The sequence below is a fragment of the Alosa alosa genome, chromosome 23, assembly GCF_017589495.1.
Source record: "Alosa alosa isolate M-15738 ecotype Scorff River chromosome 23, AALO_Geno_1.1, whole genome shotgun sequence".
In the NCBI taxonomy this organism is placed as follows: domain Eukaryota; kingdom Metazoa; phylum Chordata; class Actinopteri; order Clupeiformes; family Clupeidae; genus Alosa; species Alosa alosa.
The window spans coordinates 6,532,751-6,550,725 of NC_063211.1; the positions used below are offsets into that span (position 1 = coordinate 6,532,751).

Genomic DNA, 17,975 nt, shown 5'->3' on the forward strand with positions numbered 1-17,975 from the left:
TCCCCATGATCGAACTATTTCCCCATCGCGGAAATACTTCCAGCTTCTTGCATGTAACTCATTCTACACACACAGATAGGGAGCATTTGGGCATTATAATTTGAAACGGGTAATGTATGTATGTCAAACATCCACGTCTGTTGTCGAACTGAAAGCGTCCTTCTCTTCTGTTTACATCCTTCTCTGAGCCTCAGGACAGATCTGTCGAGGTCTAAGCGCATTGCACGCACCGTGACCCGCGGGTCAGTTCCCGAAGGTTGAACGTGGGGGATGGTTGTCCATCAGAAGTGGTGGTGACCATTACTTTAGTCCATCGTCAGACTTCAGGCAATCCTATTATCAACTGATATAGGCTAACCAGAGATGTGTCCTTGCTGATTTAAAGTATATGCCCAGACATACACAAACACTGAACAACAATTAGAAAAAGTCCCTGTTATTGATGTCTATTAGGCTACATACAAATTGGGCAAACTATGATTTCGTAGCAGAAGTCTAGAATAACTAAACCTCGCGTTGTTGCCGTGGGTGGGAAGCAGCCTAAAATAACTGATCTGGCAAAGTCACTTAGCCTATCTATAAATGTCAGTTATAAATTTAGATGGGCAACTTTGACAATCAAACGATGTGTCTATGTATTGTATGGGGATTCTCTGAGGACTGGTGCGCTTTGTTTACCGATCGCGTGTGAAGCTACCTCAAAACGCCCTCCCTCTTCCCCCCCTCGTTCGTGTTTTATTTTACACGGACGTCGAGCGAAGTGTGCTGGGTTTATGGTAATTGCGGTTCCCCGACTGGCCTTCTGGGTAGTCTACGGCTGAGAGCGAGCTGCGCTCGAGCCCTCATTCTGCGCTGCACGTTCGAGGCAGCAGTTGTAGGTGACTCGAAGTGCACTTAACGCACGGAAACCTTGGGATACGGACTTACATACGTCCTTGGAACAACATTGTCGAAAGTCTGGAAAGAGACGGTGGTGTCGAGAGTGTATTTGGGAAATCATAAGAAAAAAACGCTCGACAAAATGCGTAACGACTGACCATATTCGGAGACGGCGTGCTCGTTGTCTGCCTAGCCCAACATGGCGCTGCGAAGCATTACCGGGCTGAATTAGTTCGTCTCGTGGACTCTACGGACGTTCGCCACCTGTACGCTTAGGGACTACTGAATGCATCTTATGTTTGGACTAAGGAATACAATTTTGGATTTCACTGGATTTCGAGGATGTTAATATATCACTTAACGTCGCATTTGCCCATGACTGGATATACATCGAGACTTTGGATTGTTAACATGTTTAAGTCATCTTCAGTTCATTCCACGAAGTAAATAGTTTTGGTCTGTATTTGTTTTCAGTTCGAACACAACTGTAGGTTACTGTGCAAACATCCGATGTGCTCAGAACTGATCTTTGCTTAGTTTTGGGATGTCTGCCTCTCCGACACTAATAACGGTGTTCACTGCTTCAACTGATCGTATCGTCAACTTATAACTAGAGTTTTTTTTTTCATAACCAAGGACGAGGAAATCATTTCGACTTTAAGTCTGGTAAGAGTATTTTTCACTATATCTCTTTGGAGTTGTATGTTTAATTTTGTTTTCATTTTTAGTGCTCGATACTTAGCGTTAATGCGCAACGTTACGATTGGCGTGACTCCGACAGACCCTTCACGAACTCGGGAGTTCACGATCCGGTATAAAACTGCATTTTTATTGATTGTATTAATGGTATTTCATTACAAATGTCCGAAACACAAACATACATTCGGAATATCCTGTAAAAGTTTCCAGAGAAATATTCAGGGGAAGCGCGGGTATGACGGGTCTATTTGGTGATTTCGTTGCCAACCCAACGTATAGAGAAGAGTTTACTGTATGAAATTGCCCAATTGGAATTATTTCATTTACACATGGGACGTCATTGTCTGCAGTGAATGGACGCAAACTTCGGGGCTTTCCAGTTGTTGGACGTTTCACCAAAATATAGCCTAATCTATTTTTACTAGAAAACAATTAGCCTACTCTTGGTTGTTTTTTGTAGATTCGCGTGGTTGGCTTTCTCAGAGTAAAATTACATGTCCATGATAAATTAGGTGTATGATGTTGGCTAGGCCTACATCACTCGTACGAAAAGGATGTTGATTCGTCTCATTTATTTTACGGCCGTAACCTGCAGTGAGAGCGCAGAGTTTGCAGTTGATAACATTTGGAGGTCACCTCCCGTTCTACATTCCCGAACATTTGCGTGGGATTGAAAAAAATACCTACTAATTAGCACTCAGTTTAATTCAACACACTGTCTGTTTTGGTGATGACAAAATGTCAATTATTTGTATGAGTATGCGCTCAGGGCTTTTCCATGGATGCAGCAAAACACATGTTGGTGCGAAAACTGACGAGAGAGATGAATGCTTGTCCATCTCTCGACTCACTTTGTGGAATATATCTATACTACATAACTAGAAAGTGAGCGCAGTTCAACTTCACGAGCTCTCCGTCAACTCTAGTGTGCCTTCATCACTCTTCGACGGAAAAGCAGTGAGCACCGATCTAAACAATGTCTCAGTGGTCTCGGCGACCGTGTTCGGTCTTCCCCGGAGCGCTTTCGGTCAAAGACTAGATTCTTTGTCTCTTCAATTGTTTGTTGTAAGTAGAGATTGATAGGTCTTACAATGTCGTGAAATGAGTCAAGACAGATGAATGTGTCCCTGTAGTGTGTCTTCGTTAATGTATAAAATTGCCTTAAGTTAAAAATTGTGAAGTTTAAACAATTAGCTTTGCGTGTTGGGCCTCATGAATTAGGAGTTTCTTTCGGCCTTTTTGCACCACTGATTACACAAGAAGTTTCACGCTGATTACACGTTGATACACTTACTAATACTTATATGTCCAACAGACATAGGTTATTTTGTTCTGCACAGATTGACGGCATATTAGAAAGTGAGTTGTGCAAAGTAACCAATGTTGAGACTAACCACCCCTTAAAGCCCATATCAGATATATAAATAGTAAGGAATAATATTTGACCATGTCTTTGGGCATGTCGCTTGTCATGTAGCTTCTATTGAGGAGAAGCTATACCTTTTTTTATTTCTATCATATATATGTATGCTTGTTTTCATTAGCAATGACTCATGGACCATAGGCTGCATTGCAGTCTTCATCACTTTACTTGTGGAATAAAATGCAAAGAACAGTGAGGTCCTAAATCAATTCATCGCCCCTGACTGAAAACGAACATACTTTTTCTTCTTGGAAACTTGACTGTCGTATGCGTTGGTGCACATTTTTACGCTTTAATAGCCTTTTATGAATAGCCCACCAACGGCATTGTAATTGTCTAGTATTGAAAATGGACAACCTGGTTAGTATTCACATTTCAGTCCCACTGCGCGCTGATTCAGGCCTCAGGACGTTGGCAGGCGTTTGTTTATTTTTAGCGCTTGGTTGAAGCTTTCGCGCATGATTTCCCAAAGACGCGACGCGAGGTCCAGGGTGACAATGGATCAGGCCGAATCACCCGATGTAGCTCAGTCAACAGAGGAGGGAAAATGATGGAAGACTGTATGTAGCATTGTTTTGGTGTAGTGTGATAGTTGAGATTTGGACGTTTGTGGCTGAAGTGTTGGTTAATTTAGTCGCTTAAATGTTTTTGTCTGATTCTCGATTTGTCTGGGTAATTGATGTCATGCTGTATTTTGTCTACAGCATTTTAATCATTAATTTATCATGTGGTAAATATTTGGGTCCTTAGGAATAATACATTTTAGTAAAATTAAATGCTTAGTAGGCCTATTGGAAAATGTTCAGTATTCCCTTTTGTAACTTCAAATATATGGCCTGATGCCGTTATAATGTAAAGTTCTACGCCACGTTAAAACTCCGGCTGACCGAAAAATAAGGTGACTATCTAGCCTATCTGCGTGCACAATGACAATATCTGAGCTGCGTCCGCGGGCAGTAGAATTCATGGCGGAGAGCTGCCGATATCGGATTTCAGAGTTGGCTCCCGGAGGAGACGTCACAGTTTGATTGAAGTTTCTCTCAGTCCGCGGCTCCCCTGGGACGACAGGCCTGAAACAGGAGAGTTCTTCTCTCCGCTTCAGGGAGCTTATGCGCCACAGCAGGAGCTCCGCGTGCACGGATCGCTGCGCTCGGATAAAGACGCCTACCCACGCCTACACATTGTTTTCTTTAACACCGCGTTTTCACGGAAAACGCCAAACAGAAATCGGGAATCGACAGAGTTGTCTCTGCACAGACGCCGATACGAACCTATATGATACAGCATATTTGCCCTTGATCTATCCACATGCCCTTTGGACACATATTTGGGCTACCACTAAGATATAGTTTTGTGGCTGCAAAAGTTAGACATGTTAAATACATCAACTCAGTGCTCTGTCCGTGTTTAACTAATATTTTAAACAAGTGTTTTACACCGCCTACGATTCGTCGTTTTTAGAAATCACATGGCTTGTCCATGTTGGACAAACCGTGTGATTGGATATAGCCCTACATTTTGCTTTCATTTGGATGTAGCCTACCCCATTTCTTTGCCTTCTACGACAAGGGTAGGCGACTCGTTAATGTAAAGAAATGGGATACATCCACATATGCTGAAAGTTAAATATAGGGCTATATTTAATCCGCCAACGGCCACTTATATGGTTTGAAGTGGGCTGGTTTAATTAGTGATACTTTTTATTTGCGCTCTGGCTAAGTAGGCCAAGAATGTTGGGAGCGATCTTGACCATGATCTTTTCCTTTCTCTAGGTCGCCCGTGGTGTATCGAGACAATACCGGCCGTCTGACACTGCGTGATAACTGGTCACCCAGGGCAGTCTGCTCCTGGGGCCAATAAAAGATCAAGCCCATGGCTGTTCTGTCGTTGTGACCTACAATTGTTTAAATGGCATTACTATGTGCCTCCAATATCCTATATTTCAGAACATCTATCCATGTAAAATTACAAACCTTGCCCAAGACTCAAGTCAGGCTATCTGTTTTTTTTTCTTGTGGTGTTAAAATGGGTTGCCCACTATTTGCGAAAACCTTTGAAATGGGAATGGCATTTCCGACTTTCTACGGGCTAGTTCCATCCCCGTCGCTGGACATTATAAAACGTTTTACTACAGCTTTAAGAGACGGCGAGCCTCCGCGCCTGATATATCTGGCAATCTGCCAGTGCCGACTCCGCGGAGCTGGCGGAGCCGTGAGAGGCTGCGCAGGAGTTGAACTGGAGACCGAGACAGGCTTTCCTTTCGTCCGCTCAGTTAACAGCCCACCAAATGTGAACAAGCCATGCTAACTGATACATTTCCAATCTTGATCTTAGTTTTATTCGCATGATCCTTAATTGATTGTCTTCAGCGTTAATGTCTTGCTGTCTTGGTGTTTTTGTTGTGAAAACGCAACAGGATACACAAACGTCTTATTGTTGTTGATTCTGTGTGGTCAAAATAAATGTTTTGAACGCAATGCCTTCCTATTGTGACATTAAGCCAAACCAACAAACTAGGTGTGTTAATGATTGACCCCAACCTTTTCAAACATTAGAAACTGGAATAGAAACAAAAGGAAACTGAAGGGAAGACTCAAGAAGCAACAACTCGTTTGGGGCTGCACAGAGTAGCCTAGTTATCAGTGTTGAATTTTACGAGTTCATTTTGGCATTGTGAAATTTGGACAATAACTTTAATTATTGGACCCCCAGAGCCGCTATTACGTTGTTAATGAAGGCTTGCGCGCTTGTTTTGCAAATCAACCAGTAGTGGTCCAATGCCTGCCTATTTGGATTTTGATTTGTGCTTGCCGAGAGAATCTTCCAATATCCATCACAACCACGACGCATTGGATACGCCTAGGCTACGGTGTGCTTGACCACCTTTCCGCCATTGACAGACTAGCCACCAGACTGCTCTAGGCCTACATTCGAGAGTCTTTGCTGTCACGGATAACTTCATTCCTTGTATTGTAAATGCAGTGTATGCAGAAGCCTATTGCTTTTTTCTAATAGATTGAACGTTTAAAAAGTGCGGTCGCCGCCGTAAACGTTTGGTTAATGTATTTCTTCCGGTAGTTGCGTCCAGCGTCTCCCAGTGATTGCCAATGATGGAATCCCCCCCATGACTGCAATTCTGACTTCAAAATTTACCAGCACTGTTACCAGAGTACGATACTATCAGTTTTCGTTTCACTTGCTCGCCCTGTCCTGTGGTTATGCGCCCTGGAAAATGCGCCCTGGTGCGATAATAACAAGTAACAGACCATTTTGCGAGGAATCCATCTGCATGATGTGGACCTTGTTTAAGTTTCGTAATGACTATAGGGTACGAATTGAGTCACCACGGTTTTCAAAATAATCTCCCCTCAGCAGTTTGAAAAACGGCTAGGCAGTGTTACCTTTGTTGTTCAGTGGGCCTTTAGATGTGAAGATATGGGATTCACTTAATTATTTTAATGCATTATTTGTCTACTATTTGGTGGAATTTTTCACTGAATTAAGTCATACTGTGTTTATTTTCAGCAATTTATAATCCACACGTTATGGTGAAGTCCAGACAATCTAGACTAGATAACTAAAGAAGACACGCAAAGCATGGTAAGAGTGCCTGTTTTATTCTGAGCATAGGACTGCTATACTTTTAGACTCTAGCTCACTCTGCCTTTATATATGACCCATGGAAGGTAGGCCTACATCTAAAATGGCCAGTAAGCCAAGCAGGAATTACTCAATTACTCAATAAAGTATATTTGACCCTCCCAATAGCAAATGAGCACAACGCTTTTTGTTCTGCCCTCAAATGAGCTTGACTTTACAGAGCCAACTGTGGCAAATGCTTGAATGAAATTCCTAATTTTTCTAAGTGGCTTTGGACAAAGGAGTCAGCTAAATGAGTATATGAAATGTAAATGTAATGTAAATGCTTAACTGTTTGCACCGAGGGAAATGAGCATTCAGGCAGAAATGAGGATGAGTCAAGTCAAGTCAAGTTTATTTATATAGAGTGTACTAATGAGCAGGATTATGATGTCGTAGGACAGCTCACCTCTACTTTTTGATCAGTTACATGTCGTAGTGACATATGACAGGATGACACTGAGATAGTAACTGTAGCAGTATGTAGTAATAAGTAGAATGCGCTGCCTATACTGATGCCCTGACTGTATGTGCTGTGATGTGTGGTGCAGGTGGATGCGAGTACAGCTTGCAGGATGAACCCACTTGCTGCACTCGGCATTGATCGGAGTGGTCTGATGCATGAGGGCCTTCGCGTCCACGGTGGGATGGTCTACCCTCCAGGAATCCACACGCTGCCCACCGAGAAGGCCCGCGAGGGAGCCTCGCTGCCTCTGGGTTACGTCAGCGACCGCATCCCTGACCTTTACAAGCAGGACGTGTCTCTGGATGCAAGGAAAGCGACCAACGGCTACGTGGGCCTCTACAAAAGCCCCCCGCCAGGGCTGCCGAAGCCCATGGTGGTGCCCGGGGCAGGCGCGGATGTCCTGGGGCTCGACCGGCGAGTTGGGCCTGGGGACAAGCCGTCCGAGCTCGGCCTGAACGGCAGCAGCAGCTTCCTCGGGCGGTTACCGTGGATGTCGAACCCTTACCATGAGGCGGCCATGTACCCCTTTCTGGACTCAAGTAAATACGCAGCACTTAACATGTACAAGGCGTCCTTCATGTCCCAGCCGTCCCACTACCTGCCGCAGCACCTGGCCTACCAGCCGGGGGCCGAGCGCCTCTTCTACATGTCCCCCGTACCCGCCCGCCCCCATCTCCTCCCCCCTCGCGCCCCCGCTACGCATCCCCACGGCAACGGTGGCGCCCACCACGCTATCGCCGCTCATGCACTGCCAGGACAAGAGCCTGGCCAGCATGGGGCCCAGGATCCACCACGAACCCTCCGCATTTGGACAGCAGCTGCACCAGCCCCAGCATCAGCAGCTGCAGCCCCAGCCCCAGGCACACCACCAGGCCCACAGCGACCGGCAGCACTGCCACAGCAGCAGTAGCGACCGGCAGCATGGTATCAGCAGCGACCGGCAGCATGGTATCGGCAGCAGCAGTGACCGGCAGCATGGTATCAGCAGTGACCGGCAGCATGGTATCAGCAGCAGCAGCAGCGACCGGCAGCATGGTATCAGCAGTGACCGGCAGCATGGTATCAGCAGCAGCGACCGGCAGCATGGTATCAGCAGTGACCGGCAGCATGGTATCAGCAGTGACCGGCAGCATGGCATCAGCAGTGACCGGCAGCATGGTATCAGCAGCAGCAGCGGCGCTAACGGCACCAACAGCATCATCAATACCAGCAGCAGCAGCAGCAGCAGCAGTGGTGGTGGTTGCATCAGCAAGTCCTCTCGCACGCCTTCAAGCAGAAGTGCCAGCTCCAGCAGCGTGAGCAGCAGCAGTGGCAGCAGCGCGAGCTGTGTGAGTAGCTCGGCGAGCGGTAGTGTGGTCAGCACGTGCCACCTCGTGGACACTAGCCCTGCGTCGGTGATGCACGCGCCGCGCCCGTCTGCCCGACCCGCACAGCCGGCCGGCCACCCCCCTCCCCCTCTTCCCCCCCTCGTCGACAGCACTTTGGACTACCAGAAGTTTCGGAGTCCGTCCTCCACGGCGTCCTCGGCTTCGTCCACTCCGGTCATGTCCCACCCGTTCTACATGAGCAGCGGGTCCCAGGAGCACCGCTCGCCCCTACGGTCCACTAGCCACAAGCCAAAGCCCAAAGACGGGAGCGCGGAGCACCGGGGCGGTCAGGCCGAACGGAAGGCCAGCAAGTCGCCCTCGCGGACTCCCTCCTCTGCGTCCTCGGAGAGGCCGGCTCCGCAGGCTCCTACCAAAGACCCGGCGGACAAGCCCTTGGATTTGTCTGCCAAGATCCTGGATTTCGAGGGGCCCCCTAACGGATTCCCTCCAAAGCTGGAGGCCTTGGCCAAGCTGGGCTACCCTTCCCCGTCAGCTCGTTACGGACTGCCCCCTAGCCGCGAGCTGCTCAAAGAGACCTTGTCCCCTTCAGCTGGCACGTCCTCCTCCTCCAAAACGCCAGAGAGGCCTGAGATTATTAGCACTTTACACTCCTCCTGGGTCGTGCCGCACAGCGCACCCACGCCGCCAACGCTAAACCCGGACGCCGGCCAGAACAAAGGCCCCTCTGTGATCAAAAACAAGAATCTGGAGCACGTGGCTGCCCAGCCTAGGAGCTCCTCATGCCCTCGCATCGGCGAGGCCAACAACGTCCTGATCCCCACACCGGCCCCGGCCCCCGTAATCGTGACTCCCGTCGGGCGGCCCTCCTCCACTTCGCCTTCCCCGAAGCCCAATGGCGAGTGGCCGAAATCGAACCCGACCCCGTCGGAAAAGGTAGCGGTGGCGAGCCGCGTCGGCAGCCACCAGCAGTGTGTCAAAGCGGCGAAACCCTCGAAAAAACCCGAGCCCCAAGAAATCCCCTTTAAACCGCAGCAGTCCCACTTGGAGAATGGACACCCGTCTGGTCATCTGTACATGCCCCAGAGTGAGGCGTATATGTCCCCTGGCCTAGCGTACGCTAACCGCTACCTCCCTTACCCTGTCCCCGACAGCATGTCCCTCTCTCATCTGCAGTTGTCTGGCAAAGGTCCAGTCTACCCCCACCCTGTCCTACTGGGCAGTGCCAATCTCTACCCAGCTCGCCTGCCTCCGAAGCATGGCTTGCCGTACGGGCTCCCACCTTCGCACGGAGAGTATCTGACCTATCATGACCCCCAGGAGATGGTCCACCCCCTCATGTCCCCGCACCTATTGGACCCTAAAGTTAGCGAGCGTCTGGAGCTGCGCTCTCGGCATCCGCAGGACAAGTCCTGGCATCACGAGGAGTCCCCCTACAAAAGGCCTGGCATGACTGAGAACGAGGCGCTCCACAAAGCCGACCGCGAGGCTCTGGACAAAGTGGACGCGCTGAGCTCGAAAGGGAGCAAGTCCCACGCTTCGGCGTCGGCTGCTGGGGGAAGGGAGGAGATCATCTGCATCGACCTGATCCAAGACGACGCAGATGGTGGCAGTGGGGATGGGGGCTCCCAGGCTAACAAATACAGCGTGATCACTGCCAAGAGGCGTGACCCCTGCAGGCCTGGTGGCGGTGGTAACGGTGGCGATGGAAAGGAGCCTGAGCTTATGCAGATCCTGCGCTGCGGCCAGCAGCCCACCTCCGAGTCGCAGGCGGCCGAGGCCGACGGCCAGCACGAGCCCGCTGCCAGCAGGGCCCGTCCCCTAGAGCCTGCCGAGGGCCTGCGGCCAGAGTCGGCCGAACACAGCCAGGACGAGGACAGCATGTCCGAGCACAGCCCGCTGCCGGCGCTGTCCGAGGAGCAGACGTTGCGCTGCGCCCGCACCTCTGGCGACAGGACCTCGGACGAGTCCGACTACAAAGCCGACCGGCACGGCGCCGCCGGCGCTGCTCACGGTAACAGCGGTAGTGGTGCTGCGGCTATCCGCCGCTACATCGACCTGGGCCCCAAGGAGGCCGCCAAGGACGAGGAGGCGCACGAGTCTCACGAGGACGAAGAGGATTGCGGACACGGCTCGTCCAAGAGCCGGCGCTCCAGCCTGACCAAGCGCATCGCCAACTCCTCGGGCTACGTGGGCGACCGCTTCAAGTGCGTCACCACTGAGCTCTATGCTGACTCCAGCAAGCTGGGCCGAGAGCAGCGTGCACTGCAGGTGAGCAAGTCTGCTGTTTTTGTGTGTGTTGGGAGGGTGGTTGGGATGCTCATAATGACTTGTGATGGTTAGGGGGGGTAAAGGACTGGGTGGGGTTTGGAATGGCTCATAATGACTTGTGATGGTTAGGGGGGTAAAGGACGTTGGGTGGCTTCTGCTTTCTGTCTCTGTCTGTGTGCTTGTGCGTTTGTGCTCGCTTCTATACCCCTTGACTCTTAATAGCCCTGTGGAATTAAAATATATATATATATTTATGGTGTGGACATATTAGAGAAAGGAAATGTAAAAAGATTCGCATGCCTGAATGTACTGCTGCATTTAACTAGCTATCCAGTGAGGTGAGAGTGTTCACACATTAGTGTGACGGCTAAAGGCAGAGCAGAGTGTGAGAGTATTTAAGACTGATAGGACTGGCCGTTAGCCCCCCCAACACCCCCTGACACACACACATACACTTTCCTCTGACTCCCCTTCATGGCCTCTTTGGTGAGCTAGCCATTAGTGGCAGATAGTTATCATAACACGCCGGGCCGAGCTAGCCATTAGCGGCAGAAATAGTTAGCATAACACGCCGGGCCGAGCTAGCCATTAGCGGCAGAAAGAGTTAGCATAACACACCGATCTGAGGCGGCAGTGTGCCCAGTCGAGCGGAAACCCGTCTGCTGCAGCAGCGACGGCCACACCGCCTCTCAGGGCTGCAGGCCACTGCTAACCTGCAGGTGAGCCTGGGAGACGTGTGTGTGCGCGCTTGTGAGTGTGTCAGCCACCCCCTCCCCTTCCTCCTTCCCCAGAGTCTCCTCTCCCATCTTGGCTGAAAAGCTCTCACACACACACACACGCCACACACACACACACACACACACACATACATAGGTACACACACACACACACACACACACACCTCCCCAGGCTCCTTAGGCTGCATGCGCGGTCTGCAGTGGCAGCTTAAGTGAAATCCGGCCCATTCACTGCTGATGTGAAGGATTAGCGCTCCTCACGAGGCTCCCACTCCCGCTCCCTGCTCAGCAGATTCATCAAAGCTGCGGCGAGCGAGGGGGAGCCAGGTCCGAGCAGCGGTGGGGGCAATTCCCTCTGTGACCCCCCTACCCTGACCCCACTCCCACTCCCTGACCCTACACCACCCACCAGAGGCCCCTGAGCATACATTCCCTACCCCCCCCCCCCCCCCCACCCCATCATACACACTCTCCCCCCCACCCCACCCCATCATACACACTCCCTCCCCACCCACAACAGGCCCCCAAGAATTATTTATAAATATAATCAAGTGTCAGCGTTGAAAATGGCCAGTGCTCGTCACATGCTATAACCTAACTGCAATCGGGATTACCGCTAACTAGAATCCTTGTTATTTTGTTTCACTAAAAAAACATTCAGAATTGATGAATTGCAGTGGCAGTGCATTAGGCCAAGCCTTGAGGATAAACAGGATTGAGTGGTGAATCAGTGGAGCGCGTAGTTGGTCTCTTCCTCCTCACTGTCCTTTTCCAGTCTTCTGCTCTTGAGTTTTGTTTACATGTTGATTTCCTCAACTTGCTTATGTCTGTTTCCCCTTATTAAAAAGTTTAAAAACTGAAATAATATCCTGAATTTGACTGTTTTATGAGGGGCACATTGTGATGTAACTGAATGTCATAGATGTACAATATGCCCTGTAATGCCTGTAAAAGATATTGAGCACCCATTTTAATTGCTTAGATGGAAGTCTTATCACAAGAGGACAGTAATTTAAGGCAACTTGCTGCCAACTGTGAGGTCAGTTCTTTAATTTTTTTCACATTACTATTTAACGTTTCTTTTGGAGGGTTTCTTGGCAGGGAAAGGCATTGCTGTCGGGCTGCCTACTTTTCTAATACTTGTGTTGGTCTTAACTAAATTCAGCAGGCCTTTGGTTGTGTGTGTGTGTGTGTGTGTGTGTGTGGTCAGGGGCAGGGGTCATACGGCAGAAATAAACTGCATGAAATGCTGATAATGTTTAGTCATGTTTGTCTCAGTTATGTGAAATGTTATTTGGAAATGTATTACGTGTCATGTAGAGAATGCATTTGTGTGAAAAGATATTTTAGGGCAATTTTCTGTTTTATTGTCATGATGTTTTAAGTATCAGAATAGGAATTGAGCATCTGGTTGTTGCAAATGCTTCTCCAGGTCTGGTTTCATGGTTTTCCTGTGTGCGTTTTTGTGTTCTGTGTGTGTGCCTGCCTGCCTGCCTGTCTGCCTGTCTGTGTGTGTGTGTGTGTGTGTGTAGCGTGCGATGATGCGCTTCTCGGAGCTGGAGCTGAAGGAGAAGGAGGGAGGTGTGGCGGGGAGCCAGCGCGGTGAGGGAGACTGGGAACGCAGCCAAGCCTGCCCCAAGCCCACGGCCACAGCCCTCGCCGAGCAGCCAGAGAGGAACGGTAAGAGCAGCACACGCACACACGCACACACACACACACTCACACACACTCCCTCCTCACTCACTTGCTCTCACTTTCAGTCTCTCTCTTTCCCGTTTTCTTTTTATCTCTTTCTCTTTGCTCTTGCCCTCTTTCTTTCTCTATCCCTTTGTTTTGTTCTCGTTTTCATCGGCAGTCTTTCTTTCTTTCTTTCTTTCTTTCTTTCTCTCCCTCCTTCAGATGTGCCCTCGGCTGCTTTCTCTTTCTCTTCCTCCCTCTCTTCCTCCCTCTCTTCCTCTTCTCTGCTGCCTCCCTTCTCACTCGTTTCATTGTTTCTTCAGCTCTTTGACGTGCCCAGTCTGGCCTCTCTGTCTCTCTCTCTCTCTCTCTCTCTCTCTCTCTCTCTCTCTCTCTCTCTCTCTCTCTCTCTCTCTCTCTCTCTCTCTCTCTCTCTCTCTCTCTCTCTCTCTTTTCCCTCCCCTCGACCGTCTCTCCCTACGGGCTGATCTCTCTATTTGGCTCTCTCTCTCTCTCTGTCTCTCTCTCTGTCTATATCTCTATCTCTCTCTCTCTCTCTCTATATATATATCTCGCGTTCGGTCCCTAATTGCATGCTCTCTTTTTTTAGTTCCTGTTTCCTCTTTTTGCTTTTTTTTTCTTCCTGTTTTCTCTCTCCCTTTCCCTTCTGTCCCCCCCCCCACCCCCCACCCCCCACCCATCAGGGACAGTCCCGGCCCTGTAGCGGTGAGTGCAGCACTGCCTAACCAGCGGATGCCGGGTGGTAAACAACACTTCCTCCTTCGCCGCCCTCAAACACAACACTTAGTTTTTTTTCTTCCTGCACTCCTTCCCCTCCTCGTCTTATTTTCCCTTTCTTATTTTCCCCTCATTTTTTTTTCTTCTCTCTCTCTCTCTCTCTCTCTCTCTCTCTGTGTGTGTGTGTGTGTGTTCCCGTGTGCCGTGCTGCATGTGCAGCTGATCAGAATGGTGCTGAGCAGTCGGCTGCCTGCCGAGAGGAGATGAAGCTCTGCGCGTGTGTGTGTGTGTTCTTTAGGTGTTGCCTCTACAGGCCTCATTTCTGGAGGAGTGCAGGTGTTAGGGCTCCTCCTGTCCTGTGTGTGTGTGTATGTGTGTTTACACATGCTCCATACCTCTCCCCAGCTTGGGTGTACTGGTAGTGTAAAACCCCTTTGGCTTAATTTGCGTGCAGGTTGTGTGGGTAACAATGGGGTTGGTGTGAGTGTCGGGGTGGTTAGGCTGGGAGTGTTACAGGAAGGAGTGGTGAGTGCTCTAGAGAACCACATCCTCTTTGTCCTTCTGGCCCCCAGTCCGCCCCCTTCTCCGGTTTGGTCACCGCCGGCAGCCAGGCAGGCTCGGAGCCGCTGCTCTTGTGGACAGCAGGCTTCATGCTGAGCTGGAGACGGGATGTGGAAAATGAGTGACCTCTTATTTGGTCACTCTCTCTGTCTCTGTCTCTCTCTCTCTCTTTCTCTGTGTGTCTCTCTCTCTCTCTCTCTCTCTCTCTCTCTGTCTCTCTCTCTCTCTCGCTCTCTGTCTCTCTTTCTCGCTCGTCCTTGTTAATGGGAGACATATTTCAGCCAAAGCCGAGGCACTTCCCTTTCTCTCGGTGAACAGAGTCATGTTACCATGGTGACCCCCCCCCACACACACACACACACACACACTCTTCCTTGCACCCCCCTTCCAACACGCACAGTCCTCATTTGGTGGCGAGTTGCCATGGAGCTGACATGGCAGTGAATTATGGGATGCATGCGTCATGAGTCATATGATTGTTGTTCCCAGAACTTCATGATTTAGGCTCCTGGCATAAAAGGGCTGGGTGGGGGGTGGGGGTGGGGTGGGTATGTGCGTTTGTGTGTGTGTGAGAGTAAAAGGACTAGGAATTAGACTGTGTGTGTGAGTGAGAGAGAGCCCCGGGCAGGGCAGGCACATTCCTGCCTGGGCCAGCATAAGGGCAGTTCTGTGTGGTGCGTCAACGTGGGCCGGCTCTGGGCCACAGCAGCCGAGCACAACACCCCCCCCCCCCTCCCAGCCCTCCCTGCCCTGCTGCCGCCCCCCCGCCCCCTCCCCAGTCACCCCTCTGCCCCTCGGCTCCATGGGTGCTTTGATGGCTGCCGCTACTGCTGGCTGCCTGCACATATTCTGAACGAGCCTTTTTACTGCCGCCGCCTCGCCTCGCCTTGCCTCAACAGCCCTCAGCACCAGAGGCAGGGGGAGGGAGGGGAGGAGGAGAGGGCAGGGGAGGAGAAAGAAAGCCTCAAAAAACAAAACGTCGAGGAGGAGACAAGAGGAGGGGGAGACAAGAGGAAGGAGGACAAGGGGAGGGGGAGGGGGGGGGGGGGCTAACTGGAGCGGAGCCCGCTCGCTGAGCAGACGTTTAGGGCTAATTTCAGCACGCAGCAGAGAGGGAGAGAGGGAGAGAGGAGAGAGAGGGAGAGGGAGAGAGGGAGAGAGAGGAGAGAGGAGAGAGAGAGAGAGAGAGAGAGAGAGAGGAGAGAGAGAGAGAGAGAGAGAGAGAGAGAGAGAGAGAGAGAGAGAGAGAGCTTGCAAAGCCGCAGCCAGGGCCAGTCACGCTCACCGCATTGGGGGGGTGTGGCTGCTGGCCTGTGTGTGTGTGTCAGGGGGTGGAGGATATTTTTTCCCTTTTAATTTTTTTCTGTCTCTTTTTTCCTTCCTCCCCTCATCTTCCCTCTGGATTTTTTTTTATTTCTCATCTGTGGTGCAGCTTGTTTTTCCAACACTACGCTGCTATTGTTGACTGTTTTATTTTTTATGATTATTTATTTATTTATTTATTTTTTTGTTATTGTTTTTATTTGGCTTGGTGCTGATTGCTTGACTGTTTTGACAAATAGTGCGCGTGTGTGTGTGTGTTTGTCCCGCAGGTGTGTTGACGACGTGCGCCAACAACCGGGTGCCCGTCCTCCAACGCTGCAGTGGCCCGCTCGACGGTCACTCCGGCCGGCGCCGCGAGGAAGAGAGGCGAGGGCGGGACCAGGAGGAGGAGGAGGAGGAAGAGGAGCGGGAGAGGCGAGAAAAAGGGAAGAGGCCAGTCGACCAGCCCACAGCGGAAGGACAGCCCCCCAAGGATGGGGGCCCTGGCCCGGGCCCGGGCCCCGAGGCGGTCAGGAAACGCGCACACAGCCTGGAGCCCGGCCAAGCCCACCCGGACGACAGGCAGCGGCCGGAGCGACAGCAGGAAAGGAAGGAGGAGGGGGAGGACGAGGAGGAGGAAGAGGAGGAGGAGGAGGAGAGGGGTGTCCCAGCAAAGAGAGCCAGACTGCTGCACATGGGTAAGGGCTGCACTCAGCCTCATTACAGCTCGCTCTCTTTCTCTCTCACTCTCTCTCTCCTCTCTCTCTCTCTCTCTCTCTCTCCCTCTCCCTCTCCCTCTCCCTCTCTCTCTCTTCCTCCCCCTCCTCTTCAGTACCCTCGCTCATGGGCAGGAAGGAGAATTGAATCCCCCTTTTCGTTCTTTCATCTCTCCTGGGACTGCTGCTCTTTTTCCTCTCGCCTTGTTTGCATGGATTCCTCTCTTTCTCTCTTTCTTTCTCTCTCTCTCTGTCTCTCTCTCTCTTTCTTTAATGGCTCTCTTCCTGCTCTTCTCTCCTCCTCTGCGCTGTTTGATCCGGGGGCTGTGTGCTCGTTGGTAGGGAGTAGTGTGTGCTGCGGTCTCATGCATAACAGAGTCCACGTGTTGTTCGGCCACTCCTTGGCCCCGAGTAGCCACAGAGTAGACACTAGAGCCAGGGCTAGGCTCAACATCATAAAACAGAGAGTATGTGTGTGTGTTATATATATATATATATATGTATATATATATATATATATATATATATATATATATATATATATATATTATATATATATAACAATATACATATATGGCGTAATATATCAACAACAACCAATATATATATATATATGTTAGCAATGTATACCAATATCAATATAATATTACTTATTATTATATATATATCAATATATGTATATTATTAATATATATTATATATATATACATACATTATATATATATGTATTGTATGTATATATATGTATGTAATCAATATATGTATATATGTGTATGTATGTATATATATGTATGTGTATATATATGTATATATATGTATGTATATATATGTATATATGTATGTATATATATGTATATATGTGAGTGTGTGTGTGTATAAGTATGTGTCTCCTATTTGATAAGTGCGTTTTTACATGGTCAGATCAGCATTCTGTCAGCATCTCTCTCTCTCTCTCGTTCTCTCTCTCGTTCTCTCTCTCGTTCTCTCTATCTCTATCTATCTATCTATCTATCTATCTATCGGATCTACAGCACTGCCTTTATTATAAAGCACTCTCCCCCTCTTCAGTAGTGAGTCGCTCCTGTTTAAAGCATTCCGGGTTGTGTGGGGGGGGGGGGGGAGGGGGGGGGCAGGCAGTCATTTGAGCGTGTGTGTGTGAACACGTTCTCAGGCTAGGCAAGCACCGTGTACACCGTGTTGCTTTCTACCCAACGCAAGGGCAAGTGGAAACAAGAGAAACAGCGTGTGTGTGATGGGAGTTTTTCCAATGATTAGATTTTCCCATGTGTTAAGAAGAGAAGCACTTTGAACTGTGTGTGTGTTGGCATGTAGTTAGTGGTGACAGTTTAGCTTAGCCTGAGGGGGGTGACTGAAGACAAAAACAATGCTAGAAAGAGCGGAACAGCGGATCGGTCGCCCCATTAACTGGTCGGTTGTCTCTCTAGATGAGTGGCGCGCTGTGGCCGAACAGCCCCACCAACACCACCACCACCAACACCACCACCAACAACAGCCCCACCACCACCACCAACAACAGCCCCA

At 49.8% G+C, this 17,975-nt stretch overlaps 1 protein-coding gene across 1 annotated transcript in view; it reads left to right on the forward strand.

Annotated features, from left to right (window-relative positions):
* The first annotated feature begins 786 nt into the window (after positions 1 to 786).
* Positions 787 to 17,975, forward strand: part of bcor (BCL6 corepressor) — a 46,748-nt gene continuing 29,559 nt past the window's right edge. The window contains 8 exon segments of the mRNA XM_048234582.1: positions 787 to 1,545; positions 6,527 to 6,601; positions 7,192 to 7,755; positions 7,757 to 10,702; positions 12,422 to 12,478; positions 12,972 to 13,119; positions 16,008 to 16,415; positions 17,879 to 17,975. The exon segment at positions 17,879 to 17,975 is cut by the window's right edge and continues 518 nt beyond it. Coding sequence (XP_048090539.1) covers positions 6,599 to 6,601; positions 7,192 to 7,755; positions 7,757 to 10,702; positions 12,422 to 12,478; positions 12,972 to 13,119; positions 16,008 to 16,415; positions 17,879 to 17,975 — 4,223 coding nt within the window. The 5' untranslated portion in view covers positions 787 to 1,545; positions 6,527 to 6,598.